We start from the raw sequence: 24,664 nt of genomic DNA, 5'->3' as shown, positions 1-24,664 counted from the left end.
TGAAGGCTCCAATCAAACGTAGGAGAGTGTTGACAAATCTCTCTCTCAGATCATCTTCCTGTGGATGACCGCTAAGTGACACTACACGGATCAATTCACCCACTGGGTCTAACCATTACTGAGCACAGCAGAGGAGCTAACTCTGGGATTGTCATTCAGTAAGGTGTCGATGACTGGCTTGGCAGTCATTCTCTGTGGGGTGGCGCAAGGACATAAGGGATTGTGATCAGCAGTCGCCAATTGTAACCTATTGCATGAGGTCTCCAGAGCCAAAGATCTAACCAAATTTGGCTGTGTCTCTGGTAACAATGCGTTCACTCCTAAAAAGGGAATTCTGGAGTAACTGAATACCTGTCTCACACCTGTCAACCTGGTGACAGATATTGAGACTCCTACATTGGTTTTCTTCTGGGACCCCATCATGGGCCAGCAGGAATGTGTTCGGCCCCTCTGGTGCTATCCTGACATTAGGATGGACCACCAGGGGAATGTCACACAGAAGTTGTAGGAGGAAGGGCCTCACATCCTGAGAAACTTCCAACCTCTCAAGGTTTTCTCTGGTGGGATCTGTGGGCTTACTTTCTAGCAACCCACCTTCCTGTTGTATCTTTTGCTTTATTGGAGGGGAACCCTCGGAATGAAAGCAGGTCTTTCGCCACTGGCCTAGGTATGATGGTTTCTTTCTGTGTTGGCCCATATTAATCTCTCCCCTAAGGGTCTCCTCTACCAGCATGCTAGGTAGTTCAGGAGTCCTATAGGATCCAAGATTTTCTGGGGGTCTTTCTTCCAAACGAGGAATTTGGACTCTACCAACGACCTCAACAGATGTTGTAGGTAGGACATGGGGAATATTCTCCTTCCCTCTGTCTCTTTTTCCAATTCCTCTGGCCGTGGAATTCCCCATAGGCCTAGGCTTTCCCTTAGCCTTGGCGTATGCAGCTTGATTCGGAGATCAAGTGCTTGATAGGTCTGGTGAGTGTCTATCAGGACCTAAGTCTCACCCATAACTCTTCTAGGAACCACTCTCCTAACATTGACAGATGCCCTGACCTTTTTTCTATGCACAGCTTTAATGACTGGTGCCACTGGAACATTGAGAGAGGGCCTACCAGTCAACTGAGTATCCCCAACGGGATCTCTGACAAGAACCTGTGGGTTTACCATGGAGAAAGCTACATCAGTAGGAAAGGGCCCAGTGTTGCTAACAGTAGTGGTACTTGCACCTTCAACCTGAACACTATCCTCAGATGTATGACTAAGGGACAGGACTGGGATGGGTGCAGATCCTCCAGCACTACTAGTTTCTAAGGTGTTTACTCTTTTCAGATTCTCCACCTGTGGGGAAGGAATCTTAAGGGAAGGACACCCCTGCAACCTCTTCTTCCTCATACTGAGAGAAGGCCAGACTTGCAGGGTGGACCCCCACGGTCTTACCCTTACACCTTTTTGTGGTCACTGAATCTTGACACATAGGGAGGCTTAGAAAAACCACTCTCATACTTGGGAGGATTAGTCCCACTACCCTGACCTGACCCGACTCTTGTGACTTCCCCTTATTAAACCTTTTGTGATCCTTCTTGGATAAAGTTTTATCTGTACCCCCACTCTCTCTCTTTCTGCTTCTTTCCCTCCTCCTGCTTACCAGAAGCAGGCTTGTCCTTACGGGACACTTTGTGAGACTGATTACTCAGCAGCAATGGCTAACCTTTTAGGGTTAACTTCCTAGAATGAGCCAAATGCTGCATCCTTTGGAAGAACCGTGAGAAGCCTGAAGCTTGGAAAGCTCCATCTGGTGATCTGTCCTTCTACTTCTCAATTCTTTCTCAAAGTCTAACCTAGCCAAGTTGAACTCGAGCTCTTTTTCCTTGAGTCTGAGATTCTCCTTTTTCAGGTAAAAAATGGCCTTAGCCTCTGAGGTTGTGACCTAAAATAGTCCAGAAAACTCACCCTCTTCATCCTCAACATGCGTAGCTGCAGTGGCAGCAACTCCACTACTAGTACCATTAGCTTGGGGAGGTAAGCCCTTACTCTTCTCAAAGTCAATAATTTTTAAAATTAGTTCAGCTTTAGTGCCAGAGACTGTCAGGCTGTCGGGCCTCTGTCACTACACAATGTTTTTAAGGGATCCACTTTTGAAGGACTTAAGGAAGTGAAAGTAATTGTGTCAATTTTATCAATTCTAGTAGGTGACTATCAAATACTAGGCAGTCAAAATATCACAGTGTACTGTGTGCGGGTAATCTCGACACTCCACCAGTGCACAACACTGAGGTACCCAATACTCATCAACAATACTTTGTGAATGGAAGTGGGTAGGGGTCTTTGAGGCTGTGGTATGTTTGTGAATGCTGGGAACTGTTACATGTTTCCATGCATCGCTGTTATGGTGCTGGGGTTGGGTAGAAGTGCTGCTGGCTATGTTGCGTTTGTGAATTGTGGTATCTGGCCACGTGTTGCCTGCATGGCTCCATTACGTTGTGGTGGGTGTGGGCAAGGCCTAGACTATTGTGTGCATGGCCAAAGTTGTGCTGGGTGCCGATCTGGATGATTTTGGATGCTGAAATCGTGGATTCTTTTGCCAAACTTTCTACTAGAGGTGCTTTGGAAGCACACGCGACGTGCAGTCGAAGTGTTTAACGGTACATATGGAGTGCTGTACAGAAATGATGGTGTTGGATGCAGAGGTCTTGGATGTGATTGGTGCATGTGTGTGTGAATATTTCACAGTACCCAATGAGGGAGTGCTGGAAAAAGAACAGTGGAAAGGGAAGAAGGACTGTCCCTGCTTTACTTGAGTGCGGCCCTGGAAGTAGCTGGTAAAGCGCACATGCCATATCCTGCCATTCTGAGCATGGTGGGCATGGAAATGGAACTGTGGGTATTATCCAATGAGGTGTTCAGGGTGTTGTTCACAGGAAGGGGCGGTACTATTTTGTTCCCGATACTCTGTTTAATGAGGGTGGTAGAGCTAGAGAGATGCACAGTGCTGATCGTGGGTGATACCTTTTGTGCAAGATCTGTACAGGTATGCCGTGCAAAGAGGCTTTGCTGCTAATTTTGGGTTGGAAGGGGTGGACGCTTTGTGGGGCAGTCTCTATGAGTGCAGTTTCAGCGGGATGGTTCCCTGTCAATGTTGTCATGGTGCATTATGGAAGACTACATTTGGGATACATGTCGTGTGAACGTTTGCTCCGTCACCTGAATAAGTTGATTAATGCAGTGATGCAGATTTTTCCCACTGCCAAGGTCATTTCCTCATGCATACCACCAAGAGGAGTATGGGACCATGCCGGTGTAATTTGTCCCCAGCCAGAGCTCGGAAGGTGTCTTATAAAACAGAAGCATGTGTGAATTTTATGTGCACTGATGGGATGCTCTCCACCCACTATCATAAAGCTGCAAAATATGCACTGTTTCCATGCAAATGGCATTTGTTTGACCGCCATTGGCAATGCTATTTTCTTTTACACTGTGCAAGAAACGTTGACCAGAATTCAGAGAAGCAAACAGAAAATCCTATAAAGAGAAAAAACAAAAAAAGGTTGTTTTGCAAGCACGTAAAAAAAACACAAAAAAAAAAATCTTTTCTGAGCCACGACTAAAGACCCAATCCCCTCCCCCATCCCGTTCCTAGCACGATAACTCAGCGGTTTCCGCTGTAGTTTCAGGATTACACATGCCACATCCAGGCCTTTTCAGGATGGCAGGCATGGAAATGGGACTGTGGAGGCTAAGGCATTGCTCGGTAAGGTTTCTGGTTGTGATGTGTATGCAAAAACTGTGGCAGAAGGTCTATTTGCACAGAGAAATGCAGAAGGCTATGGTTGTATTGTGCACGGTAAGGGGCAGGCATCCTGTTTGTATGCATGCACTGTATGTACTTAAAGTTGCTAAAATACATTCAGTGCTGCTTTTGTGACATATTTTTGCGCATTTTGTAGGAAATTGGTTACTGTGGAAAAAAATTCTGTGAAGTGTGCAAGGTAAGTTGCAGGCATCCTGTCGTTATGCATGCAATGTGTGTATGAAATGATATTTATAATGCGCCTATATACAATTGTTTCAAGGCGCGTCAAAGCAAGGGAGGGGGAACAGAGGGGAGACCGACAACGATCCTACTAGGCCAGGTGTCCCTCAGATCGCGCAAGTGCATGGGTAGGGGAGAGGAAAGTGCAGTACATGGGAAGAAGAATAAATAACAATCGGTAAAAATATGGGCTGCTGGTGGCAAGTGCAAGGATAAGTGCAGACAGCAGGTGGTGGTGGGACTGTTGGGGATACAAAAAACAGTCCCCAAGTGCGGGGGTTGCCAGAAAGGCAGTGTAGGGGTGCGACTGGCGGGGGGAGGTGGCCTGGCCCCGAGATTAAAGGGTGGCCAGGTAACCAGTGCAGAATCAGTTTCAGCCAGGAAGTCAGCAGGGGAGAGGAGGAGAAAAGGCAGAAGCAAAGAGAAAGGTTTTGAGGTGCTTCTGGAACCGGCGATGGTTCTCCTCAAGTTTCAGGGAGGCAGCGAGGCTGTTCCAGAGGGAGGCCCCAGCCGAAGAAAGAGATCTACCACCAACTGGTTGCTTGGAGAATCGACTGACCCTGAGGGAGTTGGAGGCGGATGAGCGAAGAACTCGAGCATGGTGTCATGGTCATGAAGTTGGGGGCAAAGGAATGCAGGGGTCGCATGCTCAGGAGACCTGGGTGGACACTGTCCTGGAGCCTTTGGCACTAGGCTCATGAACAAAAGTAAACAAGAACTCCATTTAACGCCAAAAAGCTTTTATTATGGACATAGCACTTTAGATGCATTAACCTTGAGCATTCCATCCATTAAGCAGCCCCAAGCGTATTCTTGGATATGGCTGCTAATGGATTGCCTTTGCACATGCTCACTCTCTAGGAGTGGCAGGGTGTGGCTGGTAAGCCGGCCCTAATGGGTGTGCCTACGATCTCAGCTATATAAGCTACCCCGATCCTCAAGACAAACGCCTATGGTCAGACTTACCTTTTGAAGATCCTGCTTCCTGGACATCCTGCTTCCTGCTGCATATTTACCAACTGTGGGAAGCTGTTTTTACCTGTACATCTCTTCAGTGAACCAAGTAATCATCTTTACACTTTCCGGAACGCCGAAATATTCATCTTGGCACCACAGCACGACCCGCTCCATCGTCGACAGCAGCGCCTGCAAGGAAAAACAGAAGACAAGGTCAGACATCGAAAAATCGGTCCGTTTAAGGTTGCGCTTCACCATACTTCGCGCTTTCTTTAAACCATCACTTACCTGCTGTCGAACATTGCAGTAGCATCCATCTTCCATCTGGCCACGTCTTGCGTCTCACAGCTGCATTGAGGCCACATTTCCATCTAAGGGAAGGAAACCGAAGCGAGACATTATTGCGAGCATAAATAGGAGCAACATATAAAGACATTAAACAGAATGAACAGCATCACAAGAGCTCAAGAAAGACTTACCAATCATAAGGAGAAGCATAGTCGCAGCTGGACTGGACTAATTCTTATCAGGGATCAGTGAAGGAACTAGATCCCATTCGACGCGCCCCTGCCAGAAGTAGCAGGACAGATAGCTTATCTTCCAAAATTCACAGGTGAGCTTTATGGGCCGGCGTATGCTTGCAGAAACCGTACTTTGGGGAGAAGGGTTCGAGAGGTAAACAATTACATATTGGCGCACCCACACACTCTTATCACCACGTACCACCGCTCATAGCTTTTCTACTGAGGGAGAGGCCTGAAGGGGGTGATTCAAGTTCAGGGAGAGCTGCAACCGTGCCCCAACGCCTCCGCAGACACCAAGTGAGCGTAACACATGGAGATATGCAGAATGCCTTGCAGATAATGCAGAGGGTTTTGACCTTAATCCTCGCAGCCACTGGGAGCCAGTGCGGAAATGTAATTCCTGGAGAGATACGATCCCTGGGCTTGAGGCCAAGGACAAGTCGTGCAGTTCTGTTCTGGATGAGTTGCAGAGGGCAGAGAGTAGAAGCAGGGAGATTTAGAAAGAGTCTGTAGTCCAGCCTAGAGAGAACCACAGCTGTGGAGATAGTGAGCTTCTGGGAACTTGGTTTAGGTTGGTAAGATACATTCAGTGCTGGTTTTGGTGCAATATCTTTACGATTTATGTAGGAGATGGGTTAGTGCGGAAAGAAATTCGTAGCATTGTCGGAAGGAAAGAATACTTCCTGTTTGGATGTTACAATGCGTGATATGGGTAAAGGAAAATGTTGAAAGCATATACCATCGAAGTGCCACTTGATGGTAGGTGATGGGAGAAAACACAGTGGCCCTCATTACGACCCTTGCGGAAATCGAAAAACGATGGCGGAAATGCAATACCGCCATCGAATAGCGCTCGGTGCGACTATGACCCGTCACCGCAAAGTACGAAGCCATTAGCGACACCGTAGTGAACGCCAACGCTAACTGCACCAAGCACGCGCGCACGCGCCATGCCAAACCGCAAACACCACCATGGCGCAAGGGTACGCCAATTCCGACCCTAGCGGACATGCACCTAACGCCATCAGGCATGGCGTAATGTACCATTCCGCCATGGCGAGAAGTACGGCATCGCGAATCAACCGTAAACGGCCCCACTGAGTGCCTGTACACCGCTCCCTGCCCACAAAGTACAACTCCCCGTAGGTGCAATGAAGCCACAATGCAACCATTGAAATGTACAAGTCACCCATGCATGGCAACGAACAAAAGAAACACAAGAGGGGCCAATGGGAGCTGCAGGGCACAGATGGCACGAATACAGAAGCCATCCCAATGGACATGACCACAGTCCCCCACCAAGAAACGCATGCAAACACAGGCACCTGTGACCAGCAATATTCCGAAAATCACATCATTCCACCAGTCCACCTGGCTGACCGGCATCTGTTACACAAAACCCAATCCCCCGCCCCTGAGCATGACAACATTCAAACAGTCATATTGGCAGCCCCCATCCCTGACCTCACTGGGCTTCGTAGGCAAACGCGCCCAGCACAGTACCACGCAACTAAACCCCGAAGCTGGAACCCAATGCAGATCTCCTCACAAAACATCGCCCCCCAAATAGGCATATGCCACATCACTTGCAAAGAAAAACGCTACACGGGCCAAATCAGAATAGAAATTTTATGCACATCAAAGTCACCAAGCCCATACAGCCATCAGGCCATGAACTCCAAAACACTAATCACCATTGTGGGCTGCTTCCGCAAGAAATGACCAGCCACTACCTGTGTGTCGCCCTGTTCCCCCATGGTACACAGAGCCACATTCACCTACGAAAAGGCAACATGGAAGCGCACAGAACCGCAGGGCCGTCCCAATGGGGAGGCACTAGTCCAGCTGAAAGGCCGAAATGTTGCTCCGAGCCACCAGTACTGCGTAAGGGCATGTGGGCCATTGGCGATCGTCCCATAAGATCGTAATGCTGCTCCACTGATTAACACGAAGCAGCAGGTGTCGGGAGTAAAATCCATCTGCAGGAGTGGCATACAGATGGCAGTGGCAAAAGGGGAGGAGATACCTGTCAACCAAAAGAAAAGAAAAAGAACAGAATGGCCATCAGAACTACATTCGAACAACTCACTTCAATGATCACACGAAATCCACAGCCATATGCATGCTAGCCCACTCCAAAGGATCATCACCACCCCAAAACCACTTGCGACTCATAACCATCTATATCGAGGTGCAAACACCATCACAAACGAGTGTACCTGTGCATGCGTCTGTCAAAACAGATTCCATCAGATGGGAATGTTAACGTGCATGGACACAAGTGTCTGAGGGCGCCTCGAGACAGGGAGGGCTCAACAAGGCCAGATAGACGATGGTCCCACTATGGCAGCCCTGCATCACATAGCGTAGGGGAGGCGGATAGATCCCAAGAAGCCCTGTACATGGCAAACTCTGTATCAAATCACCTGCCCATGCATCCATTCATCATTCCCTCATCCCGGGATCAAAACGCCTGAATAATTACTCACATAACATTAGAAACATCCATTGAGTCTGTGCGTAATGCAGCCTGCTAAATCCACAGTGCCCCAGCCCGTAATTCCAGTGTTGTGAAGTAACATGAATTTGGGAACGGACGGCCTCATCGCCCACGTAGCTATTGCGCATCCCAAACTATTCATATCAATCATTGCTCCCTCGCCATGGGCCCTGTCTCAAGGACATAGAACAATAGAACGTTATATTTGCAGTCAGACCTGTGGGCATCTCCTCGCCGCTAGCTGGAAACCGAAAGCGCCGCCCTTCGAATTCCTCATTTGCAACATCACGTCGAAAAGGCATCTGTGGCCGTTTGAAATCACTAATTATTCCATCGAGTGCGGCTGTGTGTGAAAATGGCAACTGCCTTCACCCACAAATGGGACGCCCCGCCCGTCGTTGCAACTCGGTACAGTGATGCATGAGGGCCCACCGTTACTCGAGTACTACGTTCCACTGACCCTTCACAAGTCTGTTCGCGACTGCACAGATAGTATGGGAAACAATGGGACCACAGCAGAATGAACATATCAACCAATCTTACACGGCCATCGGGTACAAATACATGATTGCAATAGCAAGATACAATTCCCCGAATTGCAGCGTTGTGCGCGGGACGTGCTCGGCCAAAGGGGAGAGCAGTTTGCACAGGTGGAATCAATCACCACAGGTGGAGGCCATACAGCCTGAAAACACATAAATTGCACAGCCAGTCTCCTCCCACAACCACACCGAAATGCTACCGGCAGGACTCGCGATGTTGGCCCTGGGGGACCTGATAGCACTGCAAGTGCTCCGACTCCAAGAAGAAGACGAACACCAACTACAACCAGCCGCACGGAGGAGACGCAGGAGGAGGAGGAGGAGGCCAAGGCAGGGCCAGCAAGGCCCACCAGCACAGCCACTACCACCACGCAGGCAGCCCGCAATACCACGCCTCCGAGCACATCCGTTCAACCTCACTGATGAGCAGATCCACACCCTCTACCGTCTGGACCGGGACACCATAGCCGCCATTGTGGACATGACACAGGCTGACCTTGTCAGCATGATAGATAGCCCAACCGCCATCCCACCCCTACTGAAGGTGGTGTCTGTACTACACTTCCTGGCCACAGGCACCTACCAGCACACAGTCGGACAGTTGCATGGCATTTCTCAGCCACTGTTCTCACGGACACTATTGCAAGTGCTCGATGCCCTCCTGCTGCACGCAGACGACTACATCTCTCTACCACGCTCGGAGCAGGAAATTACCAACACAAAAGTGGGATTCCATGCACTTGCCGGCATACCGGGTTGCATTGGTGCCATCGACTGCACCCATGTGGAATTGGTCGTCCCACATGCCATGGAGGCCCAGTACCGCAACCGAAAACAATTTCATTCCCTGAATGTACAAATGGTGTGTGACTCCAACAGGATCATTACACATTGTTGTGCCCGATTCCCTGGATCAACCCATGATTCTATGGTCTTGAGGAACTCTACAATACCACGCTACATGGAGCGACACGCAGGGAACAGATCCTGGCTACTCGGTGAGTCTCATTACATGCATGATGATGTGGGGTATGTGAATTGGCAATGACCTTGCAGGAAGGGGGGGGGTGTGCGTACGTATCAATGGCATTCCACATCATACGTTTCTCGTCCACATACAGGTGATGCTGGATATCCACTGAAGAGATGGCTCCTCACACCAGTCCGGAACCCACGGGACCAGCATGAGGAGGACTACAACCATGCCCACTCACGTACCCGTGTAGTCATAGAACAGGCATTCGGCCTACTGAAGGGCCGTTTCCGCTGCCTCAGCAGGTCTGGCGGGGCACTCCTGTACCGCCATGAGAAGGTTGCAAAGATGGTGATGGCATGTGTCATGCTCCACAACATGTGCGTACGTAGAAATGTGCCCATGCCCCCTGACGCAGAACTGCAAGCACCTGATGATGGTCATGATGAGGGTGGGGATGTGGCAGCACCTCATGGAGTCTGCGAGGCACCGGAGGCCCGTGACATTCGTCAGCATCTCATCGATGTATGCTTCTAGCACTCACGCCTGGTGGCTGATACATGGACACGGGACTCGTGGCACTGCGTGTGTCTGGGACATGCACAATATGGACTGTACGCCTATGATGGCCTAGTACACAAAGATCAATGTCCACACTTCTCATTGGTTGATCGTGCACTTTTTATGGCATATGTGATATAATGTTGGACACCCTATCGACCCGCCACCCAAGTGAGCCCAACACACCCCCTCCACCCTCCTACCTCCCCCCCGAACACCAGTGTCCAAAGATGCTCATTGTCAGTGGGCTGTCGCTATTGCAAGCCCCCTCTGCGGGTATCAGGGGCACCCCTGCCTGTGGAGCGCAGGTTCCTTCCAGATCTACGTTGGGGGCTGCCCTGGACGGAACTTGCAACGGATGATGTGTCTGCCTGCTCACGTCCATGCATGTCCCTAAGGGTTTGCGAGAGCTCAGTGAGCACACGGCGCACTGCGGCAAGTTCGGCACATACGTCTTTGGACGTCGCATGCAGTTCCCCCCTCAGGCTCTCGGTGCTTCTCTCAATTTGTGCCCTTAGCGTCTCTGTACCTCTCTCCATTTCTGCCCTAAGTGTCTCAGTTGATGTTTCTATGTCTGCCTTAGTGCCCCCACATTCATCGGCATGGTCCTTGAGGAGTGTGGCCAGTTGCTGCTGTTGTTCGATCAACTGGTCGAGGGACTGTTGCCTCTGCTGGGCCATGGCCATTTGCGGGGGTGTCACAGAGGGGCTGTTGTCCTCATGTTGCCTTGCCACAGGGCTTGTGGGGGATGGCCAGTCGTCGTCTTGTGGGTGCCCCTGCGTGGTATCCTCATGTTGTACGGGATGGGACAGACAGGGGGATTGGGACAGGTCATGGATGGATCTGACTTCGGCATCCCCGTTTTCTGTGTCCGAGCATGCTGCCATCAATGGGGTGTCACCTATGGTGCTGCTGCCACCAGAGGCAGTGCCTTCTGTGGCATCCATTGGGGGGACCTGTCGTGGTGGTGGTGTGGGCATGCTGGCTGCTGGGGTGCCTGTTGATGTTCCTTCCTCTGTGCTGCCACCTGATTTGTGCTGCTGCCGTGTCTTGATGCGTGCAGCTGAGGTGGAGGGTCTCTGGCCGTTGGTCTTGGCCCTCTTTGCAGGTGTGCTGGTAGGGGTGTCCTGTAGCTCGTCGTTTGGATCGGACCCTGTGGTGGAGTAAAGGAGGGCGAGGGTTATTGATGGGTCTGTGGGAATTGGAATGGCATTGTATCACATGCTTTGGGGTGATACCTGAGGGTGATTTGGGTCGGGGCCTTGGAGGTGCTTTCATTTGTGTGTGGAGTGAGGGTGCAGTTGTTTGGCAGCCTGCAGTTAGGGTGTGCCTGCTGCACGTGTAGTGCGTGTTTTAGGGGTTTTTAATTATTTATGTATTTATTGTGGTTTTTAACGTGCGCTATCAGGCCGATGTGTGTGGACGTTCTCCTGGACATGTGTTTCTGTTGCACTATGTGGACGCATGGTACTTCACATGGATGGACTGTGTGGATTTGGCATTGTTTTATCTGGCCCACCTACCTGAATCTTCGGATGTCTGCACTCCTTTCTCCATCCCTCCGACTCCCTCTATGCTCTCCATTCCGATGGTGGAGGCACAGATTTCTTCCCAGGGGGTCAACTTGATGGGTGATTCAGGACCTCCCCCGGTGGCTGTGGCAATGTTGCGGTTGGCAGAGAGTATGCTGCGGACGCGTATCCGCAGGTCGTCCCATCGCTTGCGGCATTGGTGCGGGGTGCGGTCCCCACCGCACTTACCCGCTGTGCCACCAGAGCCCATATGGCCTTCTTGTTTGCAAGTGCCGTCCTGGTCATTTGCGTGCAGAAGACGACGGCAGCATTCTCCTGGAGGGTCTCTGTTAGCACGGTGAGTTCCTCACGGGAGAAGTGGACCTGCCGCTTGCGGTCGCACGCTTTCTTCGCTACTTTTCCCATTTTTCTTGGTTTCGCTAGGGTGGTTGACGGGTTGGGGTGTGTTTCAGGGTAGTGATTTTAGTGGTTGTGTGGTTTTAGTGTTTTTATAGGTGTACGCCGGGATGTTTCCCGTTCCGGGCCCGTGTTTTAACTTCCGTTTCCGTATATTTCCGGTCACCGTACTTTGCGGTAGGCGCACACTGCGGTGACCGCTAAGAGGGGTGGCGGTATTGCACCTAGGGCGCCGTACGGCGGCGGTGTGGGCCGTTTTGGGGTCATTTCCGCCATCGCGGACTTTGCACTTCCGCCGTGGCGTGGTGCTCGTGCCCGATGGGTCGGAATGGGCCGCACTTTGCTCCTTCGTGCAATGGCGGAAACGCTATTTACGCTGTGGCGCTCCGGTCAGTCGATTTCCGCAAGGGTCGTAATGAGGGCCAGTATGTTTTTTAAGTACGTAATGGACGTTCATTGGCAGATACCGTGCTCAGAGGGACTTATAACAGAGTTGTAAACATACTGCAGAAAAATTATTCAAGCCTCTACTTTGTGGTGAGGGGTGGCCATGTGGATGTATGTGGATGCAGAAATCTTGCATAGTTTTACTGAACTTTCTACTGGACGTGCTTTGGAATGACACAACACTTGCAGTCTGAATGTGTAACGGTACATATGAAGTGTTGTACAGAACTGTCGGTGTTAGATGCTGACGTCTTGGATGGGATTGATGGATACGCGTGTGACTATTTCACAGTACCCAAGAGGTAGTGCTGGCCAAAAAAAATTGTGGAAAGGAAAGAAGGAATGCTCCTGCTTTACTGGGGTGCAGCCCTCACGGTACTTGGTGAAGTGCACGTGCCACATTCTGCGTTTCTCACCATGCTGGCCAATGCAAATTGAACTGTGGGAATTATCCAATCAGGTCCTGAGGGTGTGGTTCACAGGAAGGGGCAGTAATACTGTTTTTCATTACTCTGCATAGTGAGGCGGGCTGATATGGAGAAACGCATTGTGTTGGTTTTGGGTGATGCCTTTGTGATAGTGTTACGCTCACCTGGTATCCACGGGGACGCCACTCAGCCCTGGTTGCTTGTTTTGCACTTGGAACCCTCTTCCCGATCCCAGGTGGTGCCTTTGATTGAAGTCGGGTCCGAAAGCACAGGAGGTCTGGATTCAAGATCAGGTACAGTCTTCTCCCACCTCCCCTGAGTTCGACCCTATGGCCCTTGCCTCACCTAATTGTAATATTAGGCGTGATCTCCGGCCTACCTTCTTTGCAGGGGTGCGTAGTCTTCAGTGGGCTTGGGCGACCGAGTTACTTCACTGGTGCGAGCCCATTCAAGTGTCTTCAAGGTAGGTCTTATTGCTGCAATGTTTGCATGTTACTGTCCTTGCCTTCCTTCCTTGTGGTTAATGTCTTTTGTTTACCCCCTTAGGTGAGCGGGAGATTCGTTGTGCCGTGCTGATTGGATTGAACACCTGCCGGAATGGATTGGGCAAGGAGTGCACCACGATTTGCTAAGTAACGCGCTAAGCGCGGCGCTGCTTCGCCTTTTACTTGCTAACCTGTGTTTCTTCTCCCTTTACAGGTTGCGATGGTCTTCTCCGGTGAGCGTGTTATTCCGGAACGGTGCTGGCCAAGAGGTGGCCAACTAGGTGAGGTTCTCGTAGTGACTGAGGCTTACGCGGTAAGTAACATCTCTAACGTTGTCTTTCTCTCTCTCCATTCAGGTTGCTTTGTTCCGGTGAGTACGCAGTGTCCAGAAGATGCTGATTGCTGGATGGGCGACCGCGAGTAGCAGAAGCATGAACGAGCGTCGGGCGGATACAGGATGGAGTTCGCAGGTAGGAGTCTATTAATGATCTTTCTCTCCTCTGCAAGCTCGTTGCTCCGATGATCGCAGATATCAAGGGCACTGGGCACGGTGAGCATTACGCTGCAGGCTGCAGAATAACGCGAAGCGTTTTCTGTTGCTTGGGTGTGGTTTAAATAGCCTCCCAGCAAAGTAGTCCAGATAAAGTAGTCCCAAGCTACCACACCCAAAACACTATACCGCATAGTCTAGTTCTAGGTACTAGACTATGTGGGTGCCTCCATGTTGGCTGCAGGCCCAAGGAAAAGTAGTCACCTTCAAAGATGTTCCTTATCCTGAATATGAGCCTGGCGCCAAAGGCGCCAGGACTGACTCCAAGAGAGTCTTGGAAGGTAGTGCAAGGCTCCCGAGGCCCTAATGGAACCCCAAACCCTGACCTGACCTGGCATGTGGACATTGGTTTTGGTTAAGGGTCGCGACAGCACTCAACCCCCTCCACCCCCCAATGCCCCTCCCATGGTGGTTCTTCTGTCTGGTCCTGGCTTGGCTGGAAAGTTTTGATGAAATGCCTTAATCAAGCGTGGTACATGAATATTCTCGCTGGGTTCCCAGGATCTGTCTTGTGGACCATAACCTTTCCAATCGACTAAGTAATATAATTTGATGCAGCATGCACCACAAGTATTGCTCGAGGGTCTGATTGGTTCGTTCTGTTTGGCCATCCGTTTGGGGGTGGTGGCTGGTGGATAATCGGATGTTGATTTGAGCCATAGAACAGCATTTCTTCCAAAAGTGGGACACGAACTGGCTGCCTCGATCAGAGACCAGGACCGATGGGAAACCATGTAGCTTAATAATATTTTCCAGGAACACTTTTTCTAAACTAGATGCATCAGGGAGGCCTTTGAAAGGAATAAAGTGTGCCATTTTTGAAAATAAGTCTACTACTACCAAAATAGTGTTGAATCCTTGACTGGGAGGCAAGTCTGTAATGAAGTCAAGATAAAGTGTGTGCCATAGTGCGGGAGGAATTTCCAATGGTTGCAGAAGACCAGCTGGTTTCTGCTTTTGCGATTTGTTTTGTGCACACAAACCACACGATTGGACATACTGGATGACGTCCCGATGCCAAGTAGGCCACCACTTTGGCTAGGGTTTTGGCGATTCCGGGATGACCCTCTATCGGAGAATTGTGGTAATCTGAAATGATTTGCTGTTGTAGGTCCTTTGTGGGTACGTATAGACGTTCTCCAAAATATCACAACTGGTCCTTAATGGTGTATTGTTCTCCTCGAGTATGCCATTCCAGTAAAGTATTAGGACTTATTACACGTTGGATCTCGTTTCTGAGTTCGGTTTGTGTCAAAGCTGTCGTGAGGCCTAAGAGCTTGTCTTCAGGAATGATGGCTACCAGATCTGGAGTTGCATACACCTTTTCGTCAATGCCCATGCGAGATAAGGCGTCAGCCTTCCCATTCCTTACTCCTGGTCGATAAGTGATTACATAATCATACTCAGAGAAGAAAAGGGCCCACCGTAGTTGACTTGAGGATTGAGCCTTTGCTGTTTTCAAGTATTGCAGGTTTCGATGGTCCATGATTACTGTGACTGTATGTCTGGCCCCTAAGAGATAATGTCGCCATGCTTTGAAAGCAGATTTAATGGCCAGGAGCTCCTTGTCAGTGATGGCATAATTGGGTTCAGGAGGTGAAAACATTCGCAACCAGAAGGCAACGGGTGTAACGCTCACCTGATTCCCGTAGAGGCGCCGGTCTTGACTGGGCGTATACCGTATCTTCAAAGGTGATGTGTAACACACGGCTGGCTCTTTGGGCTGGACCTTTGTGCACTGTATGTCTGACTTGAAGGGTAAGATGTCTGCAGATAGAAAATATGGGATTAATGAACTGGGTTATTGAATGTCTCTCTCTTCTTCCCTTTCTCTTCTCCTGTAGAACCCCAAAGGTTAACGCTCTCACCTTAGGTAAGTGAACGCCGTGCTCTCCATCTGCCTCGGGGCAGGGTGCTGTAACCAGTTTCTTCACTGGATAAGGGGAGCAGGCCTCTTGACTTCAGAGGACTGCTGTCCGTCGTTTACTGCACGAACGGTAAGTTTCGAGTAATTCTAATGTCTTGAAAAGTCTTTAGTAATGATGTCTCTTGTTTTGCAGGGTTCCGGCGATGGCGGATGACGGGCTGAAGTGAGTTGAAGATGGAGCCCGTGTGATGAATAGAAACGCCTGGAAGCACGTAAGTAAGCGCTTGTTGCCTGCTTCACGATGCGCTCTAACTGTCTTTTTATTTTGCAGGTACAAGTTCGGAGCGGCTGCAGGGTGCCGGAATACCCACTGGGTTAGATGTGGAAAGGAATAATGGCACGTGAGTATTAAAGTTCCCCAATGTCTTTAAACGCACCTTGTTTTGTCTTTCAGATGCGGGATGCAGCGCCGAAGGCCTCCGGAGCGTGCAAAGAGTTGGTAAGCTTTTGTCTTTCAGATGCCGGAATGCAGTGCGAAGACCTCCGGAGCGCACGAAGAGTAGGTAAGCCTTTGTCTTTCAGATGCCGGAATGCAGCGCGAGGCGTTGGTGACAGCCGATGGACCAGGTAAGTGAAGCGCTGTCACTGAAGACCGTAATGCTAACCTGTTCTTTCTTGTCTTTATAGGTGTTGCTGAAGACTGGTTTCAGGATGGTAAGCCTTTTTCCTTAGGCCCAGGATCAGATGCAGAAGACACAATGAGCGTTCTGCTGCAGAGGATGCAGAATAACGCAAAGCAAGATTCATCCATCGGGTGTGGTTTAAATAGCCTCCTGTAGTGCTTAGGTGTCTCCTTCCACAGCCACGCCTAGGTAAGAAAAGAGTTCCTGTTTTCCAGAAGAGTTCCAGTGTTCTGAACCTAGGGAGTGGCTCCTGCCCCACCCAACAGGAAAAGTAGTTCCAAACAGAAGAGGATCAGAGGCTCAACTGGCAGGCAAGTAAGCAGCATGGTCTGCTGCAGGTAAGTCCACCCAAGCATTATGAGCCCGGCGCTTCCAGCGCTGGGACTGGGCATATTTATGAGCCTGGTGCCACTGGCGCCAGGACTGGGTCCAAAAGGTCCCAATTGGGACTGGTTGGCACTCGGAACCTGGGTTATGGATCTGCTTCCAAGGGAGTTGGGAAAACCCTGACCTTTTGGAAGCAGAGATCATGACAACGGGGTGTAACTGGCCGGTTTCCGGGTCCTTTTGTGAAAGAACAGCCCCCATTGCCATGCTGGAGGCATTGGTTTCCATGATGTACGGGAGGTCTGGACGAGGGTGTTGCAGGATTGGAGCAGAAGTGAATCTTTTCTTAAGCTCTTAAAAGGCTCTTTCGGCTTCTTCTGTCCACATTAATTTTTTATTGTTTTTTCGTAGGAGTAACGTAATCCGATGTACAATTTGAGAGAAGTCTGGGATGAACCGGCGGTAGAAGTTCGCAAAACCCAGCATGCTCTGGACCCCTTTTAACGAAGTTGAAGAAGGCCACTTAAGAATGGCATCCACTTTGTGTACATCCATTCTGATGCCTTTCGGAGTGAGGATGAAACCAAGGAACTCCACTTCGGTTACGTGAAAAAAGCATTTTTCAAGTTTTGCATATAGTCGATGTTAACAGAGTTTGGTGAGAACGGAGCGGACGTGCTTGACAGGATCTTGTCTGGAGGCCGAATACACTAGGATGTCATCTATGTAGACCAAGGCTCAAACATCGATTAATTCACGCAGGACATCGTTCATGAAGTATTGGAACGCTGCGGGAGCATTGCAAAGTCCAAAAGGCATTACCTGGTTCTCATACAACCCATATTTGGTACGGAAAGCTGTTGTCCATTCATCTTCTTTTTTAACTCGGACCAGGTGGTACGCTCCTCCGAGGTCTAGCTTGGTATAAATCGGGGCATCCTTGACTTGGTCTAACATTTCGGGAATGAGTGGTAGGGGGTAACGATTCTTTACTGTGATCTGGTTTAATGCGCGATAGTCGATGCAGGTCCTCAAGTCTCCTTCCTTCTTCGGTAAGAAGAATAAGGGACTGGCTGCCGGTGATTTAGATGGGCGGATAAACCCGTTTGCCAAGTACTGGTCTAGATAGGATTTCAAATGCAGGTTTTCTGGTTCTGTGAGTGCATAGATTCTGCCACAAGGGATTGCGCACTAGGTATAAGGTCAATCTGGCAGTCATAGGGCCTGTGCGGCGGTAGTGCGTTAGATTGCTCCTTCTGGAACACGTCCTGGAAATCTTGAAATTCTCTCGGGAGAGTACTAGTCGCACCAAGTGATGCCGCTGTTCTAGGAATCTCAGGGATGCTGCAATTGGGTTTCTCTTCATGATAATAACAGGTAGGAGCGCAGTCATAGGCGAAGGTCAATTTCCTTGCACGCCAATCTGAGTATTGTGAGCAACTAACCATATTGATTAACAAGGGGGGTCCTGGGAGTCCCTCTGCCAGACATTAGTCCTGGTTACGAGAGACTTTCTCAGAGTCTTTAGCTCACTATCTTTAACAGAGAAGAAATATCCCAAACATATCAGTCTTTGCCCTGCCCTGGGGCAGTCCAGCACAGAAATGCTAGGCAATTCTCCCCTGAACAAGAGTACCAACATAAACCCCAGACACGTGTTTCGGTCTGGTTGGACCTCATTAGTAGGGTGGATCTGTGCCTCTCTAAGAATAGTGAGCAAGGGGTCCACGTCTGGATTCCCCTAGTAATTTAGGGTGAGACCCAAAGTTGCTTAAATATGCAGAGTAACAAGGGGGGTCCTGGGAGTCCCTCTGCCAGACATTATTCCTGGTTACGAGAGACTTACCCAGAGTCTTTAGCTCACTATCTTTCACAGAGAAGAAATATCCTAGCATTTTGGTGCTGGACTGCCCCAGGGCAGGACAAAGACTGATTTTAGGATATTTCTTCTCTGTGAAAGATAGTGAGCTAAAGACTCTGGGTAAGTCTCTCGTAACCAGGACTAATGTCTGGCAGAGAGACTCCCAGGAACCCCCTTGTCAATTTGCATATTTAAGTAACTTTGGGTCTCACCCTAAGTTACTAGGGGAATCCAGACGTGGACCCCTTGCTCACTATTCTTAGATAGGCACAGCTCCCCCCTACTGATGAGGTCCAGCCAGACCGAAACACGTGTCTGGGGATAATGTTGGTACTCTTGTTCAGAGGAGAATTGCCTAGCATTTTGGTGCTGGACTGCCCCAGGGCAGGACAAAGACTGGTATGTTTGGGATATTTCTTCTCTGTGAAAGATAGTGAGCTAAAGACTCTGGGTAAGTCTCTCGTAACCAGGACTAATGTCTGGCAGAGAGACTCCCAGGACCCCCCCTTGTCAATGAGCAACTAACCATGACATCCCTAATATTAGCCGGAACTGAGGCGCCTTGATGAGATCGAAGGAAATAGATTCCCGGTGTCCATCCTGGCACAACAGGGTCACTCCTGCTGTACATTGGGTTACTGGTCCGGAAAGCAATTTCTGTCCCATCCACGGTGGTTACCTTTTCTGTGTTTGGTTTGAAACATAAGTGAAGCCAGATCTCTGCTGCCAGTTCTTGATCAATGTAGTTCCCAACTGCTCCGCTGTCTATGTATGCCTCAACGGTGTGCATCCTAGACGTTGTTGATGATTGATTTGGATCACTGGTATTGCATAATGTGAGGTCGTGGCTCTTTCTTCTCACTCGACAAACTGACCTCTACATTTGTCGAGCTGGGTAGTTTTCCGACTCCTTACTCTCATCCCTCTCCGTGGCCCCTACGGTTCTTCTTGGAGGCTTCACTGGGCAGTCCTTTAGGAAGTGTCTTGGTTTTCCGCAGTACAGACATAACTGATGCTGCCTTCTCTTGTCCCTTTCTGCTTTTGTTAATGGTGGTCGTATACCTCCGATTTGCATGGGTTCTACAGTGTTTTCAGATATGCGTGAAGCACTATCCCTAGACCGCACATACACGGCCCGAGTGTCTGACCTAGACCGATCTGACTTCTGGTCTTGCAATTGGTGATCTAGTTGCACAACCAGGTTGATAAATTCGCTACAGTCTCTAGGCGGATCAACCACCTCGGCCAGAACGTCCTTCAATTCTCCTCGTAGGCTTCGGTGAAATGTGGTTCTTTTGTCTTCAGGCCACCTAGTTTCAGCAACTAACCTATTGAAGGTTGCAATGTATGTTAAGTCTTGATTCCCCTGCCGGAGCGACAAGAGTTAATTGTCTACTGCTTGCTCTTGGGTATGACGAGCAAAGAGCTTCTCCATTTCCTTCTGGAACCCCCCCAAAGTCATGTAGTAATGGATCATCATGGCTCACAAGCGGCACCGACCAATCTGCTGCACTTTGCTCAGGTATGACAAAACAAAAGCTACTGGGTGCCTGATCGTTGGGGAATGCACCTGGTATGCAGAGGAAATGTAGACGACATTGATTCATGAATGCAGCATATTTAATGGGGTGCCAGAGAACCATTCCGGTAACGCTAAAGGAACTGTTCCGGGTAGTGTAATCTGTACTCGAGCAGAGGATAAGGCGGGTGCTTGTGCCGGTGGGTTATTTCCAGGCAATGGGGTTTGTCCGGCCTGTGATTGTAGTAACTGCCTGCTGATTTCCTCGGTGCGATCCCTGGTTACAACTAGGTCCCTCCGTAGGGCATTAGTCTCTTGCCGGGCTGAATGAACTTCAGTGCGTAACTGTCCTAATAATTGAGCCAACTGGTCAATTTCTGATGTCTCCATGGCGATGGCGCCCAGGTGGATTGTTATAGAGGCTTTGCGTTCTGTTACGCTCACCTGGTATCCACGGGGACGCCACTCAGCCCTGGTCGCTTGTTTTGTGCCTGGAACCCTCTTCCCGGTCCCGGGTGGTGCCTTCGATGGAAGTCGGGCCTGAAAGCACAGGAGGACTGGATTCAAGATCAGGTACGGTCTTCTCCCACCTCCCCTGAGTTCGACCCTATGGCCCTCTCCTCACCTTATTGTAATATATGGCGTGCTCTCCAGCCTGCCTTCTTTGCAGGGGTGTGTAGTCTTCAGTGGGCTTTGGCGACCGAGTTTCTTCACTGGTGCGAGCCCATTCAAGTGTCTTTAAGGTAGGTCTTATTGCTGCACTCTTAATATGTTACTGTCCTTGCCTTCCTTCCTTGTGGTTAATGTCTTTTATTTACCCCCTTAGGTGAGCGGGAGATTCGGCATGTCGGGCTGATTGGATTGAGCACCTGCCAGAATGGATGGCGCAAAGAGTGCACTACGATCTTGTAAGTAACGTGCTAAGCACGGCGCTGCTTTGCCTTTTACTTGCTAACCTGTGTTTCTTCTCCCTTTACAGGACGCAATGGTCTTCTCTGGTGAGCGTGGTATTCCGGAACAGTGCCGGCCAAGAGGTGGCCAACCGGGTGAGGTTCTCGTGGTGACTGATGCTTACGCTGTAAGTAACCTCTCTAACGTTGTGTTTCTCTTTCTCTCTCTGTCCCTTCAGGTTGCTTCGTTCCGGTGAGTATGCAGTGTCCAGAAGATGCTGATTGCTGGATGGGTGACCGCGAGTAGCAGAAGCATGAACGAGCGTCGGGCGGATACAGGATGGAGTTCGCAGGAAGGAGTCTATTAATGATGTTCTTTCTCTCCTCTGCAAGCTCGTTGCTCCGATGATCGCTGATATCAAGGACACTGGGCACGGTGAGCATTACGCTGCAGGCAGCAGAATAACGCGAAGCGTTTTCTGTTGCTTGGGTATGGTTTAAATAGCCTCCCAGCAAAGTAGTCCAGGTAAAGTAGTCCCAAGCTACCACACCCAAAACACTATACCGCATAGTCTAGTTCAAGGTACTAGACTACGTGGGTGCCTCCATGTTGGCTGCAGGCCCAAGGAAAAGTAGTCCCCTTCAAAGATGTTCCTTATCCTGAATATGAGCCTGGCGCCAAAGGCGCCAGGACTGACTCCAAGAGAGTCTTGGAAGGTAGTGCAAGGCTCCCGAGGCCCTAATGGAACCCCGAACCCTGACCTTACCTTGCATGTGGAGATGCCAGTGGGGGTTTTAGTTAAGTGTCGTGACGGATAGATCTGCACAAGTATGCCCAGGAAAGACGCTTTGATGGCGATTTCGGTTTGGAAGGAGTGGACTCATTGTGGTATGCTGTTCATGTTCACAGTTTCGGCGAGAAGTTTGCACTTTGCAGATAAGTGCCCAGTTTCGCTACTGTTCATGTGCTTGTCATGCATTATGCCGGCAGGCATTTAGGTTACATGGCTTGTTCACGTTTGTTCCATCAACTTTTAGAGGTTGATGAATACAGTGAAGAGGCTTTTTCCCACTGCCCAGGTGATTATTTTCAGCAATACCACCAAGAAGAGTATGGGACTATCCTAATGTATGTTGTTCCCAGCTGGAGGCTGGAAGGGGTCTCATCAACAGAAGCATTTGTGATTTCTTTTTTTTTTGTCCGCTCGTGGGATGTTCTTCTGCAACAATGACATCATTAATTCTTGAAATGCAGAGTTTTTCCATTCAAATGGCATTTCTTTGTCCAGCATTGGTGATGCTCTTTTGTTTGCCCATTCACAGGAGGTGTTGAAAAGTTTACTGTAAGAATGTGAGGAGAAGGAAACAGAAAACCCTATAAAAACTGAAAATAAAGGTGATTCTCTAGAAGCACCTTAAAAAAGGAAAGAAAAAAAAAGCCTCTTTTCACCCCTAAAGACGAAATTCCCTACCATGGTTGCAATTTATTGCCCCACGCTCACACACAGCACGAAAGCCACACCTCGGGCTTTTGAGGATGGCAGCCATCGAAATAGGACTGTGTAGGCTAAGGGATTGCGCGATAACGTTTCTGGGTGTGGTGTGTACGCAGAGGACTGTTGTACAGAACTGATAGTGTTACAAAGAGTGCTCTTCAATGTGATTAGTGGATGCGTGCGTGACTATTTAACAGTACCCAATGAGGGCGTGCTGGAAAGAAGATGGCATTAATACTTTTCTCCATTACTGTGCATAGTGAGCCGGGCTGACATGGTTGCCATTGCTTGCAAAGGTAATGTAGATGAGCAGATTTGGTCTGACATCAATTATAGCTCAAAGTTATGTGGCCCCCTACTCTGTTCTGAAAAGTTGCAAACAGATTGTGGCGCCCCTCTGGGGTGTGACCTTTTGTAGGGCTGCTGTGGAGACCTTGTGCCCAGAAATCAGGCCTACATTGTTCAAACAAATACATACATGTGCAATGGCACATTGTGGGGTGTTTGTAACTTGTACTTTCCGAATAACACTCTGTAGATTGCAGAATGCTGTACTTTTCCACTGTCTGAAGGTCCGGATCGTGTCCACGAAATAAGGGCCCACACGTGTGATTGCAGTCGCATGGTGACCTCGCAAACGTTATCGATTGGGACAGCTGTCCGCAGAACACGTTTTGGGCGGAATACTTTGTGCACATGTGCATAGGTGTCCTATGCACACTGTTGGGATCTCTGGACTGATTAATAGTGCGATACAACTTGCGCCGACACACTGGGTGTTTATAGGGTATAGTAGGTGGGATGTTTATGTGTGCAGCTACCTGTAGGACGTGGGTGGATGGTTCGACCTAATTAAAGTTTGCCACAAGTTTTGTTTGCATATTCTGCACAGGGGCAGTGTCACCAGGCGACAAAGAGATACACATGCGTGTACTTGTGCAACAAACAAACGTCCGACCCACACAACTAATTAAAGGTGGTTCACAAGATGCAGACATGCGGGTCGTACTTGCGTCGTACGGATGACTCCATTGTGATAGCGTAACATATCTAATCACACGGATTTTGAGGGGATGGCGGGCTGTGAAATTGGGAAAGGGTACATGTGCAGGTCGGGCAGTGGTATTTTATTTTGTCAATAATATGTCCTTGTACATAATCTTTTGGCGGCAAAATTGTTCACCTATTCTTCCATTTTGGCTTCCAGGCTGTCCAGTTTGCTATTTACAGAGTTTCTTTCCTTTCCTGTGCCTGTATGCTGGTGTGGAAGGGGTGCCGCGTGTGCTGCTGCTTGCCTTTCCAATATGTTCTCTTAAAGAAAACTAAATCTGTTAGGTGTACATGAAGCAATAGATAGTAAATATTTTACGTTTCAGACTGCTGTGCATACCAATGGGGTTACTATTGTAAGTCATTGTGTCATGAGAGAAATTTTCTTCCAGCCACTCTAAGGTGCTTGCCATTGCTGCGTAAAAAAAGAAACATTATGCTTCTCTACTATTGTATACTGCACCACCTGTGCAATTATCAGACAAACTTTAGTGTGCTTACTACGTTGTAGTGACGTTCTGGTCTTAGTACTTTCCAGTCCTTACTCTGCCCGTTCCTACTTTGTTACCATGTAGCAGTGCAGTAAGATTGTTGACGGCAGACGTTCCTTCTCTTGTTGGTGCATTCCGTTATGGTGTACTCCCTATGCCTTTGTGCTGTTTGTTTCATAAGTACACAGTTTGCAGACCTCCTCTATTTTCCCTTGCAATTCATGTACATAGTGCTGTTTGTATATGTTCCTTGTGTTTGCTGAATGGTACCACTACATAAGAGAGCCTCTGCCTTTCTGAGCAGGCTGGATGCCACACGAAGTCCGCAACCAGACGCATAGTCCGCGACTGCTGTGCGCATTAACATAGTGGCAGCAGGTTCAGTATGTTGTACCGTACATCTTTACAAATTAAGGGTATCCTGGTAAAAACCTATGGAATTCAGTGAAAAAACGTTGCTAAAGGGACGTTATGGTTAAGTTGCACTAGTGAAAACATATGCAATTCAGTGGAAATACATTGTTACAGGGACGTTATGGTTACAAGTAAAACCGAAAA

The 24,664-nt window shown here is 49.2% G+C and overlaps 1 protein-coding gene across 13 annotated transcripts in view; it reads left to right on the top strand.

The window, feature by feature from the left end:
• The window catches only part of SNX14 (sorting nexin 14), a 2,214,134-nt gene that overhangs the window by 129,358 nt on the left and 2,060,112 nt on the right, over positions 1-24,664 (top strand). For 8 of the 13 annotated variants that reach the window (XM_069606351.1, XM_069606346.1, XM_069606344.1 and 5 more), the window contains exon 3: positions 3,942-3,983. The exons of the other annotated variants lie outside the window; for them this stretch is intronic. In XM_069606351.1, the coding sequence (XP_069462452.1) occupies positions 3,942-3,983 (42 nt within the window). The remainder of the gene's footprint in view (positions 1-3,941; positions 3,984-24,664) is intronic. 13 annotated transcript variants of the gene reach the window in all.

The sequence above is a fragment of the Ambystoma mexicanum genome, chromosome 4p, assembly GCF_040938575.1.
Source record: "Ambystoma mexicanum isolate Mex_15411 chromosome 4p, UKY_AmexF1_1, whole genome shotgun sequence".
In the NCBI taxonomy this organism is placed as follows: Eukaryota; Metazoa; Chordata; class Amphibia; order Caudata; family Ambystomatidae; genus Ambystoma; species Ambystoma mexicanum.
Note: the sequence above shows the minus strand (reverse complement) of the source record. Positions and strands in the feature narration are given on the sequence as shown.